The 17,997-nt window shown below is 39.0% G+C and overlaps 1 protein-coding gene across 3 annotated transcripts in view; it reads left to right on the forward strand.

Annotated features, from left to right (window-relative positions):
- The window catches only part of gabra1 (gamma-aminobutyric acid type A receptor subunit alpha1), a 35,446-nt gene extending 30,467 nt beyond the window's left edge, over window positions 1–4,979 (forward strand). For all 3 annotated transcript variants that reach the window (XM_042499192.1, XM_042499193.1, XM_042499194.1), the window contains exons 9-10: window positions 923–1,125; window positions 2,266–4,979. In XM_042499192.1, the coding sequence (XP_042355126.1) occupies window positions 923–1,125; window positions 2,266–2,586 (524 nt within the window). In that variant the 3' untranslated portion in view covers window positions 2,587–4,979. The remainder of the gene's footprint in view (window positions 1–922; window positions 1,126–2,265) is intronic.
- Window positions 4,980–17,997: the final 13,018 nt, after the last annotated feature.

Here is a 17,997-nt window from a genome sequence, read left to right on the forward strand (position 1 = left end):
TGATTTTTACATAAACATCTCTCTCCACATGACTGGGAGGGTCCTCTCTGCATATTTCATTATTCCTGTGCAAGCCAGCTGTTCTTCAGCTGCCTTCATGGTAACCCGGGCTGAATTGGTGGATTGTTTGCTGCATGGGCTGATGTTATTTGGTGTGTAAACATCTGCAGTAGCCTGTTCTGTGATGAGCACCGCATCGTTAGACATGCTCTGACCCAGTTCCTCTCCCTCCCTCGTACAGCGCCTCATCTCAGCTTTTAATGGCTCGTGTTGTAGCTTTCTGATTTGGTTTTCCAGGCTTGACAGACACTCATAATATGAGGCACTTTGCTTAAAAACATGCATTAAACTGCATTCATTTATGCATTTTCATTGCTCCATCATTGCTTGTGCATTTGTGTGCAGGTCAAATTTAGACAGAAAGCCTATTTTGCCTGGTATTACTCAGCAGCAGTATGTATCTCTGAGGCCAACTGCATCTTCCAGCTGCAGCTGCGGAAATCTCTACCTCTCAAAGTCTATTAAAAGCACAAGCTGCAAGGCTGTATCAGCTGCTCACATAGATTAATGTGAATGAACTGCTTGCTCACTTGATAAAAAAAAAAAAAAAACATGCCCTGCAAAGTCCCTATATGATGGTACCTGCTTTATTTTAATGTAAATAGTCCATACATAGAATTTACTGGATCACATTTTTGATTCTTGTACACCTGCTCTACGTGCTCTTAAAACACCTAATTTATCAAAGGAATGGAGGTGGTTGTGTCTAGCTACTTATCTTATAGTGCTTCATTCTTCTAATTTGATATATTGCATAATATTCCACATATTTTCTTTGTAAACAAATTAATGAGTAATCAACAACTGAATTGTCTGAGATTTGATCAGATTTCACATATCCATCTTATCTGTCTCCCTGCAGGAGTGACCACTGTCCTGACCATGACCACACTCAGTATCAGCGCCAGGAACTCTCTCCCTAAAGTGGCCTACGCCACAGCTATGGACTGGTTCATCGCTGTCTGTTACGCCTTTGTCTTCTCGGCCCTCATTGAGTTTGCCACAGTCAACTACTTCACCAAGAGGGGTTACGCCTGGGATGGAAAAAGTGTCGTGCCAGAGAAGGTAACTGAAGCTGAAGAGACAACCCCCCCCCCACACACACACGCACACAAAAATGACACCACAGGTCATTTGTACAAGCAGCTCATTACAAGCCATATAAACGTTTTGCGAGTAATTTGTCACGTCAGTCATTAGTTATTCGTTAGTCTGTCTTTTCTTAAGCCTAACCAAGTAACTTTGTTGCCTAAACTTAACCGCTGACCCCCTTCTCAGGCATGTGGGATGACTCACGATTTACCACCAACCCCTTCTCCCTAACGATATAATTCAAAAGGCTACACTTGGTGTCATTACAATAACACCCTGGGCTTCAGCTCTAGTGTTGAACTATGATTAGTAGTGATGAAATCACACTGTAATTTAGGAATTGCTCCTGTGGATCGTATTACAGGGCAGGACCCAACAACATATGTGTTTGTATGGGTTGGAGGACTTGTGCTTGTACTCTGAGATTCTAAAAGAAAACAAAGCGATAGAATAGACAAACGGTTTGACAGAACATAGTTTGTTAAGCAATTATTTGGTGTATGACTGCATTAATTATCCCCATTTCTTCAGTTGCTGTTCTTGTTTTTACCAAAACAAAACTCAAATAATGCCTCCTGACAATAAAAGGCAAATCCTTATACCTTGGAAAGGAAAAACCCGTCGTCAGAACAGATACCAGTTACCAACAATATAATAAAAAAAATATAGATTTATTTATTTTTGAACCAGGGCAGTTAGCACTTAACTGTTGAGGGAGCCCAGCCAGGAAGGGAACATTTAATTGTTTTTGCCAGCTCATCTCATAGATAATGCAATTTGAATAACATGACATGAACATTAATAGTTTAGTGTTCATCTCGTGCTTTCTGCTCCACTTGTCTTCGTGCTGCAGTTAGCAGCACCGTGCTTTGCAATCTCCAGCTGCTTTTGAAAAAAATTACCTGATAAGAATTCTTAGATTGCTGAGTTTAATGCCTCTATTTGGAAACATGCAGAAGTAAAGGATTAACATTTCTCAACTCTATTTTAATGGAATATTCACCCGGCTGCTGATTGACATATTCACATCAATCACTGAGCAAAAATATTTTAAATGCAAGTATAATGACTCTGAATTTTATCCTTTTTACTTTCCCCAACAAACAAAATCAGCAAAAGAAGAAGAAGGAGTCTCTTCTTAAGAAGAACAACACAACAGCCTACCCAGCTGCCACTGCTACAGCCTTCGCCCCCAATATTGCCAGGGACCCTGGATTGGCCACTATTGCCAAAAGCGCCCCACCACCCCCAACTGAGCCCAAGGAGGAGCCAAAGCCCAAGCCTCCCGAGGCCAAGAAGACCTTTAACAGTGTGAGCAAGATAGACAGGATTGCCAGAATAGCCTTCCCTCTGCTCTTTGGAACCTTTAACTTGGTCTACTGGGCGACCTACTTGAATAAGAAGCCCAAATTGCAGGGGATGATCCCACACTAATCCATGTTTCATTCCTTTCAAATGATACCTGTAATTTTTTTCATTTTCTTTCTTATTCCTCCTAAAACAGGTGTTTATTTTCAGACAAACATGGTGTCCATGCTGGTTTGAATTCCCAGTTGTTGCATTGCTTCTATGTTTACCTAAAGTTTGAAGATTTTGAAAAAACAAAATAGAGAAAAAAAAAAAAGAAAGAAAATGATACAGACTTTTGAAAGGGTGTTGTTCAGGTCTCGGGTGATGCTACTAAGAAAATGCTACTATAAATATATAGCCAAGAGAATGCTATTCTACAACTGCACATAGCCCAAACTTGTTAAGGGGCTTTTGTTTCTATGTTTGTTTTCTTATTTTTCAATGTTTTCTATTTGATTTAAACATGGAATCACACACATGGTAAAAGGCACTTGTGTATATGCATGGGCAGGGCATCTTATCATTTATGTTTATTTATTCAAAAGACAAATCAACATCGACTGATAGCTTAGTTTATTTGATATCAGCAGCAAAAATGCTACGCTCATTCTCTGTCAAAATATCTTCAATTCTCTGTAGATGTTTTATGAGATTAATTATGTCATTCTTCAAAATATGTTAGGGTTTCTGCAATAGCAATAAAACATGTCTCAGTGGACACACCATTTATTTAGGGATAAAAACAATACAAAAATCCAATCATCCTTGTGCTCAGCATTGAAAATATTAATTTCCTTTCACAGCGTTGTAAATATTACCAAGTGTTAGAGATGTCAATATTATGTTTAAGCTTTGCAAAGTGTAACTAAAGGGTATGTTTATTGAATACATGGAAAAGTAAACCTTTTTTAATTTAATTTATTTTTGTTTCTGTTCACGATACTTTCTACAAAAGAGTATATACTGGTCTAATTCACGCTTAAGTGACTGTTTCTCGCCAAGTTCGCGTTCCATTCAAAGCTGCTTTCACACTGAAGTTAAATATTATTCAACTGTGTGTATGTGTACACACTGATGGCAACAACAGCAACTACAACATCAACGGTGTAAACTGAGATTGGCTAGTTATGAGGAAGAATGTAAAAATCATCTCGAATCCTGGAGTGCATTTGACATTTAGAATTAAAGCACTCATTATTTACTTTTTTGGAGGTTTGTTTTATTTATGGTGGGGCCTCCTTTGCCAAAACGCCATTTCTAGCAAAGTGCAGTTGACATCGCTTAAAGACGGGCGGGGCACATTGAGAAGGAGGAGAAGTGCCTTTTTCATTTCCAGAGTTGAAGCTGTGATGGCTACTACTTTGTTGATTGATGGCGCATCTGTATTTTCCATCCCACTGTGTCCCCTGACCCTTTTTTGCCATAGTCCCCATCTCCTTTCAGTTGAAAATTGAGACATAACACTCAGAAAGTACCAGCTACACTGCCTTCAGTATCACATGCCCGTTTGGACTCATTTGTTGCTGCTTGTTGGTGAGCAACAGAGAGAGACAGGGACAGAGACAGAGACAGAAAGAGACAAAGGGAGAAAGGAGACGTTGAGTTGAAGTGGCACTGTAATCTTGCTTTAGCCGGCGCTGTGTTTCGCACAGAGGACTTGTCTTGTAGTTCCACGATAGTGACGAAGATGAATATATTTTTGTAGCATGATGTCAATCCCTCTTCCGAGAAAAACCAACAGAAACTAACACAAATGTGAAAAGAATTTCTTTTGTTTTTGTCTTGAACGTTGCTTGCTCTTTTTTTTCTTTCAACTCTTACAAAAACATACATTTTAAGGACATGCTTCTTCTCTGATGTGGCACGTTGAGGTTTCTGAGCAGTCCATTTTAAATTTTGTTAATGTAGCAATATTAATTAGCAAGGGCTTTTCTTAGGACCTGAACCTGACACTCAGTCTGGGGGCAACATCCATTGTAGCTTTACACTGACCCCTCTCTACTTGTAGTTTCATCGATATACATCGAAAACTAGGAATTATTTAGACTTGGTCAAAGATAACAGGCATTGCATTGTGTGTCCATCTTAGGTTCTGAAGCCTTTGGCTCGCGCTCTAACCTTGTTTCATAAAATCTCAACATATCTTGTCAGGGAGTGGGGGTGCATCGTACTGCATAATGGGTTCTGGGTGTGCTTTTTTTCAATATGTTTTACAGGGCACTGAACAGGCTAAAAGGCATGTAAGAACCCTGCAGAATTCTCTGTGTGTGTGTGCGCTGGGGTGAAGAGATCCCACTATCGCCAGAGGGAAACGAAAATGAGATTGGTGGTTGTTGCTATTGTTATTATTTGCATTATCATTATGACCAATACTGAACCTATCCCCTAATGGTGGATGTCTTTGCAGCATATGCAAGCGGTCTACCGTTAACAGCCACTTAACCTACAAGCAGAGGGTCAAGGAACTGCAAAGTTCAGGGTGAAGAGTTGTATAAAGATATTTGAATTCTAAACTATTGTATGTATGTTTATTATCATGAAGAAAAAAAATATATATACATATGTAAAATACATAATGCATACAGTATTTGATTCTATTAATGAAGATATTAGCTAAGATGATGATGAATATTGTTTGTATTATCAACCTATTGTTATGCATTTTGCACATTTAGAAGAACAATAACATTACATTTATGTAGTCAGCTTCGTGCTATGCAAGGACAGCTTTGAACCACATCATTGACCTTCTCTCCCTGACCATTGTGTTTCAGATTTACAAGCTATTATTAAAAAAAAAAAGAAATAAAAAAAAGCTTAGCTTTTATATCAGCTGCGCACCCACTAGCTTTTTTTTTTCTTTCAACCATGGCTATACAGGGTGACATCAAAGAAAACACTGGATTATCTCTTTTGTTTGCGCTTTGGATTTGTCGGTGGTTGAAGGGAAAATGGCTTTCATTGTTGATTGCACTTTTTCTCCAGAGACATGCAATAAAGTGAAGTAAACTGGAAAATCAGGAGCAAAACTGTAACAAGATCACCTTGTTAAGAATATTTCTGTATATTTTTTGAGTTGTCATTACAAAAATGGAGGCAGGTGAAAATGTTACTTTGCTAAATAGACCGTTTTGTTTATCCTTTGCTTTCCAAAGCTCAAAGATATTACAGGGAGCGCCAGAGAGTTTTGACTTTGACAGAGTAAAGTGAATTTTATAAACTTTATTGTTTGGAATACCTTCACAAAGCCTCTATCTTGTACTCCGAGCAGGATCAAACAAATGCTATAGACCATTCACAAATATTTTTGAGCCAGTTGTGGTTTTGCTACATTTGATGCTCCAGAGAGAGAATGTGAAATATGAGGCACAGTGCAATCATGAGCTTCCAACTTTTACCTTCACACTCATATGCAGAGCATACATGTAAATATCACATTTGTAGGCACATCAGTCATTTATTTCATTATGTTTGATGCAAGGTCCATTGCAGTTCCCAGCAGCACTTGCTTTTCAACATTGAGTCTTTGGTTATTCCTAGATACCTACTGGAGTTTTTTCTTGTATTTTTATCAAGCAAAATATGTTCTGATTTTCACTGAAATGTAAAAAAAAAACAACTACTTTTCTAAAGCACAAAAGTTGATTAGGGTAAGAGAAATTAGAGTGAGACTGTATACATATGGATATTGACAAACGCAAACTTTCAAAACACTCTCAAACACACATACCCACATACACTACACCAGAATGTGTTGGTAGTTCAATGATACTGTCAAAAGGGTTCTGATGGATGTAGATGAAATGGTGAACCTTCTGTAAATGTTTTCTTTTGTTTCTTTTGGTTATGATATGGCCCTGTAGAATCTGATTCTCTGCATTAGTCTTTAAATAAAAAGAAAACAAATGAAAGTTGTGACTATACCTCTGTCCTTGTGCTATGGATTACCAGGGAAAGAGTGAGACCCATAAATCTCTGTCGAAGTGTAAAGTTAAAGGTTTTTTGCATCATTTACATCACAAGAAAAAATCATGTGGCATTTGTATTTAAGGATGTGTCAATTTCAGAATGTGTGTTCCCTCACACTGCATTTAATGTGTTATGTGTATACATTTCAATAAGAGCCTTGCTGGGCACGTTTCACTGAATGAATGACGGCATATGAAAAAGTAAATAGATAAATAAGCAGACTTAGTTAAAAACTAACATATAGGATATGTACAAGTTACTAGGTGTATTAACATAAAACAGCACTGCCATTTGGGATAGGACGAACCCTGCATTAGGGGGTCCAGGACCCTGAAAGATGCAGAGTTTATATTTGCGACTGACATGAAGCTTTATATTCCACTTCTTAATGATGAGTAACTCCAAAGTAACTGATGAGTCAGAAAAATGTAAAGTGGCCCATTCCAAATTTCCAGTATATTTGAACATATGTTTCAAATGTTTCATCCAAATGCATGCAAATTCTAGTTGGATTTTTTTTTCTGGCTCTAGGGATGCAAATATTAGTCTGTCAGTCCACCACTTTTGTCCAGACTGAAATACCTCATCCACTATTAGATGGACTGCTATGAAACTTTGGACAGTCTACAGGACAAATCCGCCTAACTCAGGTCAACCCTAACTTTTCTAGAACCACTAGTAGGTCAGAGTTTTTAATTGTCCTGTAAAATAGCTTAACAACTATTTAAAGGGTTATCTCCATGTCTGAAAAGCCAATATGGAAGTGTCTTGCCATCCTATTAACAGCCAGCAGGGGGCGACTCCACTGGTTGTAAAAATAAGTCTGATTGTATACAAGTACATGACAAAATGACCTTAATTCTCTCTTGATGCGTCATCTCAGTACACATTTTTCCAATGACTTTATCTGTTGAGGTATATGGTATATGGTGCCATTTAGAGAAAGATAGATGATAAAGCAGGGTTTGCTTTAGAGCATGGCTACATTGTGTTTGATAAGTTGCTACCAAGATGGCGTCCTCAGGATTCTAAGTCAGACCCACACCTCCCTCATCCACAGCTCCCCCTTATGCCTAAATATGGTCACTTCTGGCTCTGAAAAGCCAAGATGGCCAAAACAAAAATGCCAAACTCAAAGCTGCCGTCCTCGAACCAATTGGCCACAACCTAGCTAAGCCCACTTATCTAAAACAGTCTATGCATCTACCAAAAAGATTAAAATAAAATGTTGTATAGGCACTCATGGTTCCCAGAGGATGAATCCTAATTGTTTTGTTGATCCCAACTTTTTCTCCAGCACTACGAGAAGGTCAAAATTGTCACTCATCCTAGAAAATATTTTAATATCTACATGATGAATTCCATTAAATCCCCGGGATCAAATCTTGAATTTCTCCAGTACTTTGGTTATAAGTTATCACTTGCATAACTAGCTAAATTCCATCATCCTTTACTTTATTTTTTGTTTAATACCAATTAGCAAATATTAGCATGTTAACAAATGCTAAACTAAGATGGTGAACATGAAAAATATTATACCTGGTTGACATCAGCATTTTAGCACCATCATTGGAGCATTTTAGCATTTACTTCAAAGCACCACTGTGCTAAAGTACAGCTCAGTACACTCGAACTAGTCGCTTTCTCTTGATCTCTGCAGGTAGTTTTCCTCCCAGACTTTAAAGTGGTTGAAACAGGTTCAAATAGATAATTTGCATTCCAACTGTGTTGCAAGGCCTTTTTCTTTTGATATCTTGACAAATGAATTTAGATGTTGGGCTATTTCAAACTACTGTTGCTGAAAAGATGTGTTGTTAAACATTTCCTTTGCACTCCTCAATATAAAGCGAAATAGTTCTGTTCAATACAGTGCATTTATAAAAGCAAAAGATATGCTAAAGTTTGTATCATACTGGTATTAGTATAAGTAGTATTAGTGTTATTTCTGTTAGTGACAAAATAGTAGGGGTAATAGTTGTAATCACTTTGAGTTGCACTAATTGGCTGGTGCCTTCAAGCGTCCAAAATCAGCAGTCCAACCATCTCTCCAAAGACATCTGTATTTTGTTCCTCGTTTCTTTTCTCCTCAGTCTTCCTCTCTTGACGCCTCTGCTCTCAAGACTGCACCTCATCCCCATCTTCTCCCACCCTGCCATGAGATTTCAGGTGCAGGGGAACGTGTGCTTCTTCCTTAAAAGCATGTGAGCTGCCAAGGCCTGAGACTGTTATGTAATAAAGCTGCTTCTCGCTGGCAGAAGAGCAGAGAGAAGAGGCTTTTTCTCCTTCTCTCTGCCTGGTTCTCCTCCCCCTCCCTCTCTCTTTGTCTGTCACCTTGTCCCCCAGGGGGCCAGGGGGGGGGGGGGGGGGGGTGCATGGGGACATGTCCCACTCAATCTTAGGCACAGGATGAATTGTACTCCAATTGTTTCTTCCTCAAATTCTTATACTGTATTTTTCTCTTCATCTGCGTTTTAGGACACACATTTGAATTTAACAAAAGCATTGTGTGGTTGGCTATTGTCACAAGTACAAACCCTCTGTTCTCTTTAAATAAAAGACGTCCTTCTCCTTGTCTCCTTGTTTCCCTGGGAACTCCATTTAGAGTCGCATTGAACAGTCTGCCCATGAATCATGTTTTTGCAGGAATGAATGGAAATTCGACCAATCCCTGCATCATACATAAGAGCTTGCAGCTCTGTCAAAACGAAGCAATAGCTGCACAAAACAGCAAATCAGAGAATGCTTACCAGTGATCCCTGTTCTTAACGTAACATAATCCAACTCAGAACCACTGTGCTTTGACTCTCAGTGGCTACTGGAGTCTATTGTGACTGAATAAAGCTGATGCAAAGGAACAGCCTACACGTTCTGTCAGAGCACCCTTTCAGTGAACATTTGATACTGAAACGTTTTTTTGTTGGCCAACAAATGTTGTCATCCTTGACTGAATTTCGTGAATAAAGAGAGGAGGAGTAGAGGCTACAGATCAACGAAAAGGGAATAAGGAGTCACTCCATCTTTCTCACACAACCCAAAGTATCTTCTGCCACGTCTGATTCTCCTGGCTCTAAATTCTTAAGCAGTTGGCACAACACGGACTCACATCTCCTGAGATTTCTATTAGTTCTCTCCCTGCTTGCTCATTTTTCTGTCCCTTTGCTTCAGTGTCTCTTCCATTGCCTGCTGTCTCTCTTTCCCCATTTATCCTTTGGGAGACTCCACAGATTACTTGGCCAGGTATCAGGATCTGTGAGTTGCCTTTTTCTCCCTCAATTGAAATGAATAAATGAATGCGTAAACAGCAAGGAAAACACAATTGGAGCAAAAGATAATTACTTTACGTTCTGCACCCACTGAAAGTAAATGCTTCTGTTATAAAGGTTTTGTGCCCAAGGACAGCATTGTTTTTATTTTTAACAACATTCTCCATCTGCATGTGGGCTGCAAACTGTTCATGTACAATAGAAACTCCCGGCACCCTAATACATTTTTGTTTTTTTACCCCAGGGTGGTTGTTTTATAAAAATTCAAATCAGTCATTTATTTTCCTCAACAGGGCTTAAGGAGTCATTATTGGATTGGACTCTTCAAAGCTGCCATTATCATTGTGAATACCATCCATTGTTAAAAGCACCTTCTGAATGGAAGCAAAGATAAATTTATATGCCCAGTCCATAACAGCAAAATGTTCAGTAATGTGAGGTAGTATTGTGACAAAAAATACAAACCTTTGTTAATTTTTTCTTATTGAGATAGGCTGGCTGGTTTTTGTGTCTATCCATGTGCTGTAACATTAAAGACATTATTGTACAAAGTAAATTGACTCTTCTTGAGTGGTAAGTTGAGGTACTTTGCTCATGTCCTTGTATTTTGTGCTTCATATACTTCTACATCAAGTACAATTTGCTGAAAAAACTTCTATACTTGCAGGGGGCAGCCAAGCAAGCCATATAAAACAACATTAACATATAATCACCTCATAAAGTTGCTGTGGCAAACCCCGCAGCATTCATTCTGAGTCATGTTTCTGTCTGTCCTATGAATACAAGGCCAAAGTTTACTGTCCTTTTAGCTCTGTTTTGGTCTCATCCAATTCTTGAGGAAAATATCTGACTCTTTAGCTTCTAAATGCTCCACTAGCAGCTAGTTGTTAACTTTATCAGTTTAATGATGTGCAGGTAGGGTTTGGTGGTTTTATCAAACCCTTTTCACTGTAAATATCTGGCTGCTGGGGATGTAATACGGTTTGATGTGAACAATAACGTTACAGGTTGTAAAATCAAAACAATGAGCTAGAAGGTGTGAAAACACAAGCACAGTTCATACTTTGTTTTGGGTTTGTTACTATGTGACTCTTTTCACATTACACAAAACTACTTGTTTCCTATAAAGATATTGTGCAGTGAATATTTAAACAAATGGTCTGAAAACTTCTTATTATTATTACTCTTTATAAAGGGTACTTTTTTAAACACTAGGACAGATGGCATCCAAATGTATGTATATCTGCTTTGCTGCAGTGAGAACAAATTGCCGTCACTGAGTTTATTCCACTGGGAATGCAAACTTTTGGCTGGTGTAAAATAACACCAAGAAAAAGCAACAGTGTGAGAAGAAAAGTTATAACATCTTTGTTTTTGTCCATGATGTTCAACCCCAGACTGAACCCCAGAACTGCAGCTTTGTTCTTTTCAACCTCATTGGACGATGGCACAGTTTCCCTGGGGGGCTCTGTCGCACTGCATGAGATTTCCACAAATTACCAAGACACAAAGCAGCCCCTTATAACGACAGTATCAACCTCAAATGTGCTTGGATGCAAATACCGCAAAAAAAGAAGTCCCTCTTGGGGGATGTTACCATTTGGAGCCATAATGTTGCAGAGAACACAGAAAATGACTTGCTAAACTTGGCCAGGCCAGCTCGTGGAAGCAAAGCAATGCAGACTTTAGCCCACGAGCTATTCTTTTGCAACAAGGATAATGTTAGTCATATAACACGACATTTGCAGAGCCACCACAGTGACAGGTTTATCTAAACGAGCTAGTCGTTAAGTCTTGTTTGAATGTTGCAGGGCATCAGCTAATGATGGTGGAAGCAGCCGAAGGCAAGACTCGTCAGTCCGGAGGAAAGAAGGGGTGATGGCAGGGATGAGAATGGGACACATTCTCCAGGCCATCATGATATCATCAGCATATTGTCTTTCCTCCCGCAGCTGTCACTAGAGTACAAATGTCTTCTTTTGTCTCCTTTTAAATTTAGTTTCTGGGACTAGAATGATGTGTATACCTTGTTTCCAGTTTTGTATTTCTGTTTTGTTTTTTTTATCTCTCTTGTCTTTCTCGTTGTTTTGAAGTTGACATCTGGGGTCAGCCTGACCACTGAACCATTGATCTCCTATTCAACCATCTCATCAGTTCTGACAGCAGTTGATGTTTTCTTGCTCAGCTCTCCAGAAGAAGTGTGGCTTCTGCCAAGACTAAAATGAGGTACGGCTGACAGAGAGCACAAGTAACGAAAGGTGAACTGAGAAAATGAGAGATAAGGAGCTGGATGGAAAGGGGGTAGTAGGGTGGGAGGAGACGAAGGATCACAAGGGCATGTGGGATGATAGATTAAGGGAAAGGGGGAGATGATCAACAAGGATGAGAAAGGAGTCCAGAGGGGGAAAAACTCAAAGACAGAGGCCAGGATGAGAAAAAGTCATCCAGACAGTATGAAAGGCAAAAGGGAAAGAAACACATTAATTACAGAGCAAAGAGAAATAGAATAAGTTTTGATGAGAGTGAGATTGTGGAAGCTAATGTAGTAATATAGGGTAGGCGGTAGAGTGAAAAGTAGAATTACTGCCTTGTGGTTGTATGCCTCTGCAAACAAGTCAAGCTGCAGTTACAGGCTACGTCAATGTCTGTCCAAGCTCATGTATAGCCTTCACGTTTCTGCAAAGAAGCTACATATTCGAAAACATATATGCTTCATGCACATCTCAAACCAGCAGCAATTCTTGAGTTATAGCCAAAGACACTTTAAAAGGTTACAGTGACCTTGACTTTTTACCACCAGATTCTCCAAGAGTCCAAGTGAACGTTTGTACCAAATGTGAAGCATTTTTGAGGAGTTCCTTGATGAGAATGACAAAGGCGCAAGGTCACTGTGATCTTGACCTTTGGCCACCAAAATGTAATCAGTTCATTGTTTAGTTCCAGTGAAAGTTTGTGCCAAATCTGAAGAAATTCCCCCAAAGTCTTTTTTTAGATTTCCTGTTCACACGAATAAGACAAACAAGGTCAAAGTGACCTTGACTTTTGACCTTTACGAATAAAATCAAATCTTTTAATTTTTTGGTCCAGGTGGACGTTTGTGGCAAAATTGAAGAAATTACTATAAGGCGTTCTTTAGATATCGCTTTCACGAGATCGAGACTGACTCACTGAAAACATTATGTCTTCAGCTAAAGCTGTCAATAAGTTAAGAAAAGGCTACTGAAAAGCATAGAAACAACCATAGGTTGGAGAACAAAGAAAAGAGTTGCAGTAGAATGTAGAACCACTTGTATAGCATCAAGTATGCCGCCACTGTAAGGTACATGAAAGTAAAACACTCAAAGAAGCTTTTTTGAAAAATATGTAATTATTGTTGAAGGCTGGTTGTTCTCTGTGCTGGTCTCTAATAAGCTTTGCCCTTTTGACCATTCTCTTTCCCTTTCATGTTACCTTCCCTCATAGACATCCCTCAACTTTCTCTTCTCATCCTACTTTTTCTCAATGTTTTAGATGAATTACAGATATGCCTCTTTCAAATCACAAACTACATCATCTTCCTCCACCACCACCAACTCTAAACATGTATGCTGGACTTTAATAAGACAAAAGTCCCTTTGTCATCTACAAAATTGCTTTTTTTCATTGAATTCACATTCAGTTTGTCTGTAGGGTTGCATTATATAATGGCAGTTATGTAACATAATTAAAAGTTGCTGTTTTACCATCATTGGATTACATTTGTGTGCTCTCCACAGCCAAGCATCCTGAATCAAGAGTTGTCTTAAGCTTGTTGCAATCCATGGTTATATTTAATACCAGACAACAGAGGGGTAATTTATTTGGCTTACATCACAAAATGCATCCAGTTCCATTAAATTGCAAGTGAGGGCTTTAATGTGGAATTAACTAGTTTTTGGACTGCTTACAGATACACCACTTCAACTCCAACAGTTAATAGCGTCACAGATATTGTACATTATAGAAGCATATGAGGCACCTTGTCATTTTTGGACCACCACTAAAACACAATTAGTCTCACTCTTATGAACTAATGGAACGTTAATAATGAAATAATAACATTTCATAACTGTGGTATGCAGAATCTTTCAAGTTGCACCATTTAAATAGGTGCAGTCATTAAAAGTTATGTTTATAACTTTATATCCACAGTGCACTTTCTCTTTTTGTACAGCAGTGAGATGGTGCTTGAGGATTCAGTGACCATATCTGCAGCATACAATCCACTCATTGTAGTAATACAACTGGATTTATGTGGAACAAATTCGACCCGTATGCGGTTTTGAATTCTTTTATTCCAAACAATGGACCCTGGATACATTTTTGCTGCAGTAAGCTAGTTGGCTACACAGCCAGTAAACACTGCCTAATTCTTGAAGGTCAAAGCATAAATACTCATGGATCCAATGTGGACAATGTGTTTGTGTGGTTCAATTGGAGGCTATCTGGAACTAGTTTTTGTTTGGAAATGGCTTTCTTTACAGGGTATTATCAGAAAGTGTGTGCTGTCAGCTGTCTTGTATTAATGTAAGCTCCAGTGGGCGTGTTCCGTATTGACCCGATGTAGCTACAGTACTGCACCTGTCACAGCCAGGAGGCCTGTTGAGCACCATCCACACACACATTTGCCCACAGGTAAGCCATGTAATATAATAGATTTATAGCTTCACCTTGGCCAATGTGATTTTGTTTCTCTGTTGAATGTTTTCTCTGTGTGTGTGTGTGTGTGTGTGTACATACTATGCTCATGTGTGAATGTGCGTGGGCTTGTGTGTGTCCCACCTAGAGCTGTGTTTCTCTCTTTTCCCCTGCTATAAATCAAAGTGTAAACCCACGTTTACCACGGTCAGCGCAAGTATCACCTGGTTATGGTTCGTCGTAATCTTGTGCCCCCGTTCATCCCGAGCACTGTTTCCCCCTCTGGGGATTCAATAGGGATCACTTCTGTTCATTCTTCTCTTGTAATATTCTTTTACCCTTCCCGCTTTCTTTTCCTTTCTCTTATTCTCTTCCCTTCCCTCCCAATTTTCCTTATTTCTCCAAGGCCTTTCGGATGTTCTTTGTCAAAACCAATAGTTACTATGCATATCACTAACAAGCTCTGCAGTTCAAAAGGCTATGAAGCTCACTTCTGCTCAGCCGCACATTGCCATTCAATCATATCTTGTTACCATGACGTGCCCTCTTCAAACCATCTTTTCTGGGAGGAAAATAGCAATTCAAAGGGCACAAGTTCCATCTAATTCAATCACAAGAGCATGACACTTTTTTTCTTTTTACTTCCAATCACATTTTGTTATTCCAAATAACTGCACTGTGGACTTTCAGAAAGAGGTTTTCCCTGTTTTCCACTGGGGATCACCCTACAAAACTCACTTCCTGACACGGTGCCGGCTGTAACCTTAATAAATGCATCGGCTTGTACGGGTCCAAAATATGATTTTCTCTTGAGGCCACTGCTGTTTCAGTCTCAAGAGCATGAATCAATAAAGAACTTACAGGATAACACGGCATGCGACTGAGGAAGCACTGGGTGAAACATTGATTGGATTCATAGTTAAGATACATCATGCTTTTGCAATGCAATTATGAGGGGTATCATCTCAAAAAAAAAAAAAACTAGATTCAAGGAGGACATGGTTCTCCAATTCCATTTCTGATGTCATATTTGCACATACTGCCACACAAATAAAGAAAACAAAACAAAAAACAAAACCTTTTCACCAACCTGGTCCTCCTCAGAGGCTTTTTACCTTTACATGTATGGTTTGGTTTTCAATCTGCTGCTCTCCGTATGGTAGGACATACTGCGCTATGCTGAACCATAAATCAAGCCTTGATAGACTGTGTACACTGAATCGACACATATCTCACATCACCTCCCAAGGGATCTTGGGAGGCTATAGCATCCATCAGCAGTTAGCAGGTTAAATGCAAATGGTGGGGAAGGCAAATGGATCCTGATCAGACTCGAAGCAAATCAAAACATATGGCGCTCTCCTCCAGAGTGCGTCTCAACAGGCTGAATGGCAGTTGTTACAAAGTGTAGTCAAAATACATTGTGTACTAAGTAAAAATTGCAGCTTGAAACCGGGGACACGACGAGGCTAAATATGAAAAAAAAATTACTGGTGGATTTACTACAAAGACTTTACTGCTGTGGGGTTTGAGTAACTTGAACTCGACCTGACACTGGATTTACACTCAAGTCTCACGTTTTAGACAAGAATAATATTTCATATTTTTTACTTATACCTTAAAGAAATACTTTATCTCCTGAAAATGACCACTTGTAAATCAGTCATGTTGTGATAACTTGAATTCATAATGAAAATTTCACTTTTCTCTATGGAACATGTTAAACATATTGATTTAATGATTTATTGGGGACCAACAGCAACACTATACTAAAATATTTGCCAACAATGTTTAACAGACTTTGTGCAATACACTCCAAGTTTTGGATATCCAGCCGTATTTTTGCATTTTTGCTAAAACCTGACTTTTAAGGAAATGAACTGAAAGGTAAACTTGTCTATGTTCTCTTCAAAGCAGACTCCACTACTAAATTGAAAATGCATGTGTTTGCAAAATAGGGAGCATATGACTAGATAAAAGACACTAAGGTTATACTGCTCAAGTTTTATGAGAGTTTTTAAATGGACATTTTTTGAATAGTTTTCCTGTTGTTAATGTGGTCCCCAACCTATCAACAAATCAATATGTTGTATATTCCATGGGGGCATGTGAAAAAACCTCACAAACCACTGGAAGCAATTTGGGATTCAGTGACTGTACTTAATTTGAGACTGGCACCTAAAACCAGGAAACAGCTGCTCTATCCATAGTAAAACCGATTACTTTAATTATTTTTTTTTTATGCAAATGTCAGGAATCAGTTTAGTAATGTGTGAATCCAATAATGTACAATATTCATGTCCGTAACTGTAACCCAGCTTACAAAAGAGCACCAAGACTTTGTTTGTTTGTTTTCAGTATGGAGCAATGTCATTGCATCATTTATTTGAGCTTCTATCATCTCTCCTGAGCGACTGCTCTGTTTGAAGTTCTTCAGAGATTTCAAGATACAATGGGGGACAGATTGGAAAAACATGTCATTCGGTTATAAAATACAGATGTACTACTGTTGTTTTTGGGAAACAATTTCATATTACATGAGGGTGCGCCTAAGGCTCTCTCTCACAGATTTCCCTCTCATACATGAAACATTTGTATGATTCAAAATAAATGTGTTTTTTTTCTCTGCCATGATGCCATATGTGCAGGCTTCACACACACACACACACATGCACACACACACACGCATGCATACGCATGTGCACACACACACCTCATGGACAAATAAATCCAATATAAATTATAATTTGATCCAGTATATAATTGTGTTTTTGATTACCTTAAACGCTGCCACACATTTCCAAATCCTTAAGGAACACTTGTTCCACTCTAACACGCACAAACATACAAGTACACACACACACACACACACACACACACACACACACACACGCACGCACGCACGCACGCACGCACACGCACTGCTAATGCTGATATAATTTGTTAATGTTGACATTTGTTCCACCCCCAGGCAATGCTTTTTTCCCTCTTCATCCACCCCTTATTGTGTCATTCCGCATTCTGACCCCCAACCACTGTGTAAACAACAACATGGAGATAGATGGATGGATAGATGGATAGATGGATGGATAGATAGATAGATAGATAGATAGATAGATAGATGGATGGATAGATGGATAGAAAGATAGAATAGTCAAATCCTTAGTGAAAAAACAGAGACATGTTTGACTAAGAGAAGAGAGAGATAGCTTATGTTAAGGAAGTAAGAGACAGAAAGAATATGATGGGGGAGAGACAGAGAGCGTGCCTCCATTATTCATCTGCTCATCTCACTGCAGTGGAGCCAGCAGGGGGAGGTGTTGCAATATTTGGTTGGTTGCTGTCGTCTGTTGCAAAAACCCAACTAAATACTCTTACATATAAATATACGTAACTTTTTCCCCCAAACATGTGAAGCATTATCTAAACACAAATACACAAAACTGCACAGGGTCCTTTACAGAGTCCTCTGACATCAAAAAGACAGCTGATGTGTCTTTTTGTCTGTGTTGTCTCTTTCTATAAATCTATGTGTGTCTCTCTTGCCCTCACTATCCCCCCCTCTTTTTTTGTGCACAAGTCCAACTCACTTGGCCAGAGGAAAGGT

This window comes from Plectropomus leopardus, chromosome 13 (genome assembly GCF_008729295.1).
Source record: "Plectropomus leopardus isolate mb chromosome 13, YSFRI_Pleo_2.0, whole genome shotgun sequence".
Lineage (NCBI taxonomy): Eukaryota > Metazoa > Chordata > Actinopteri > Perciformes > Serranidae > Plectropomus > Plectropomus leopardus.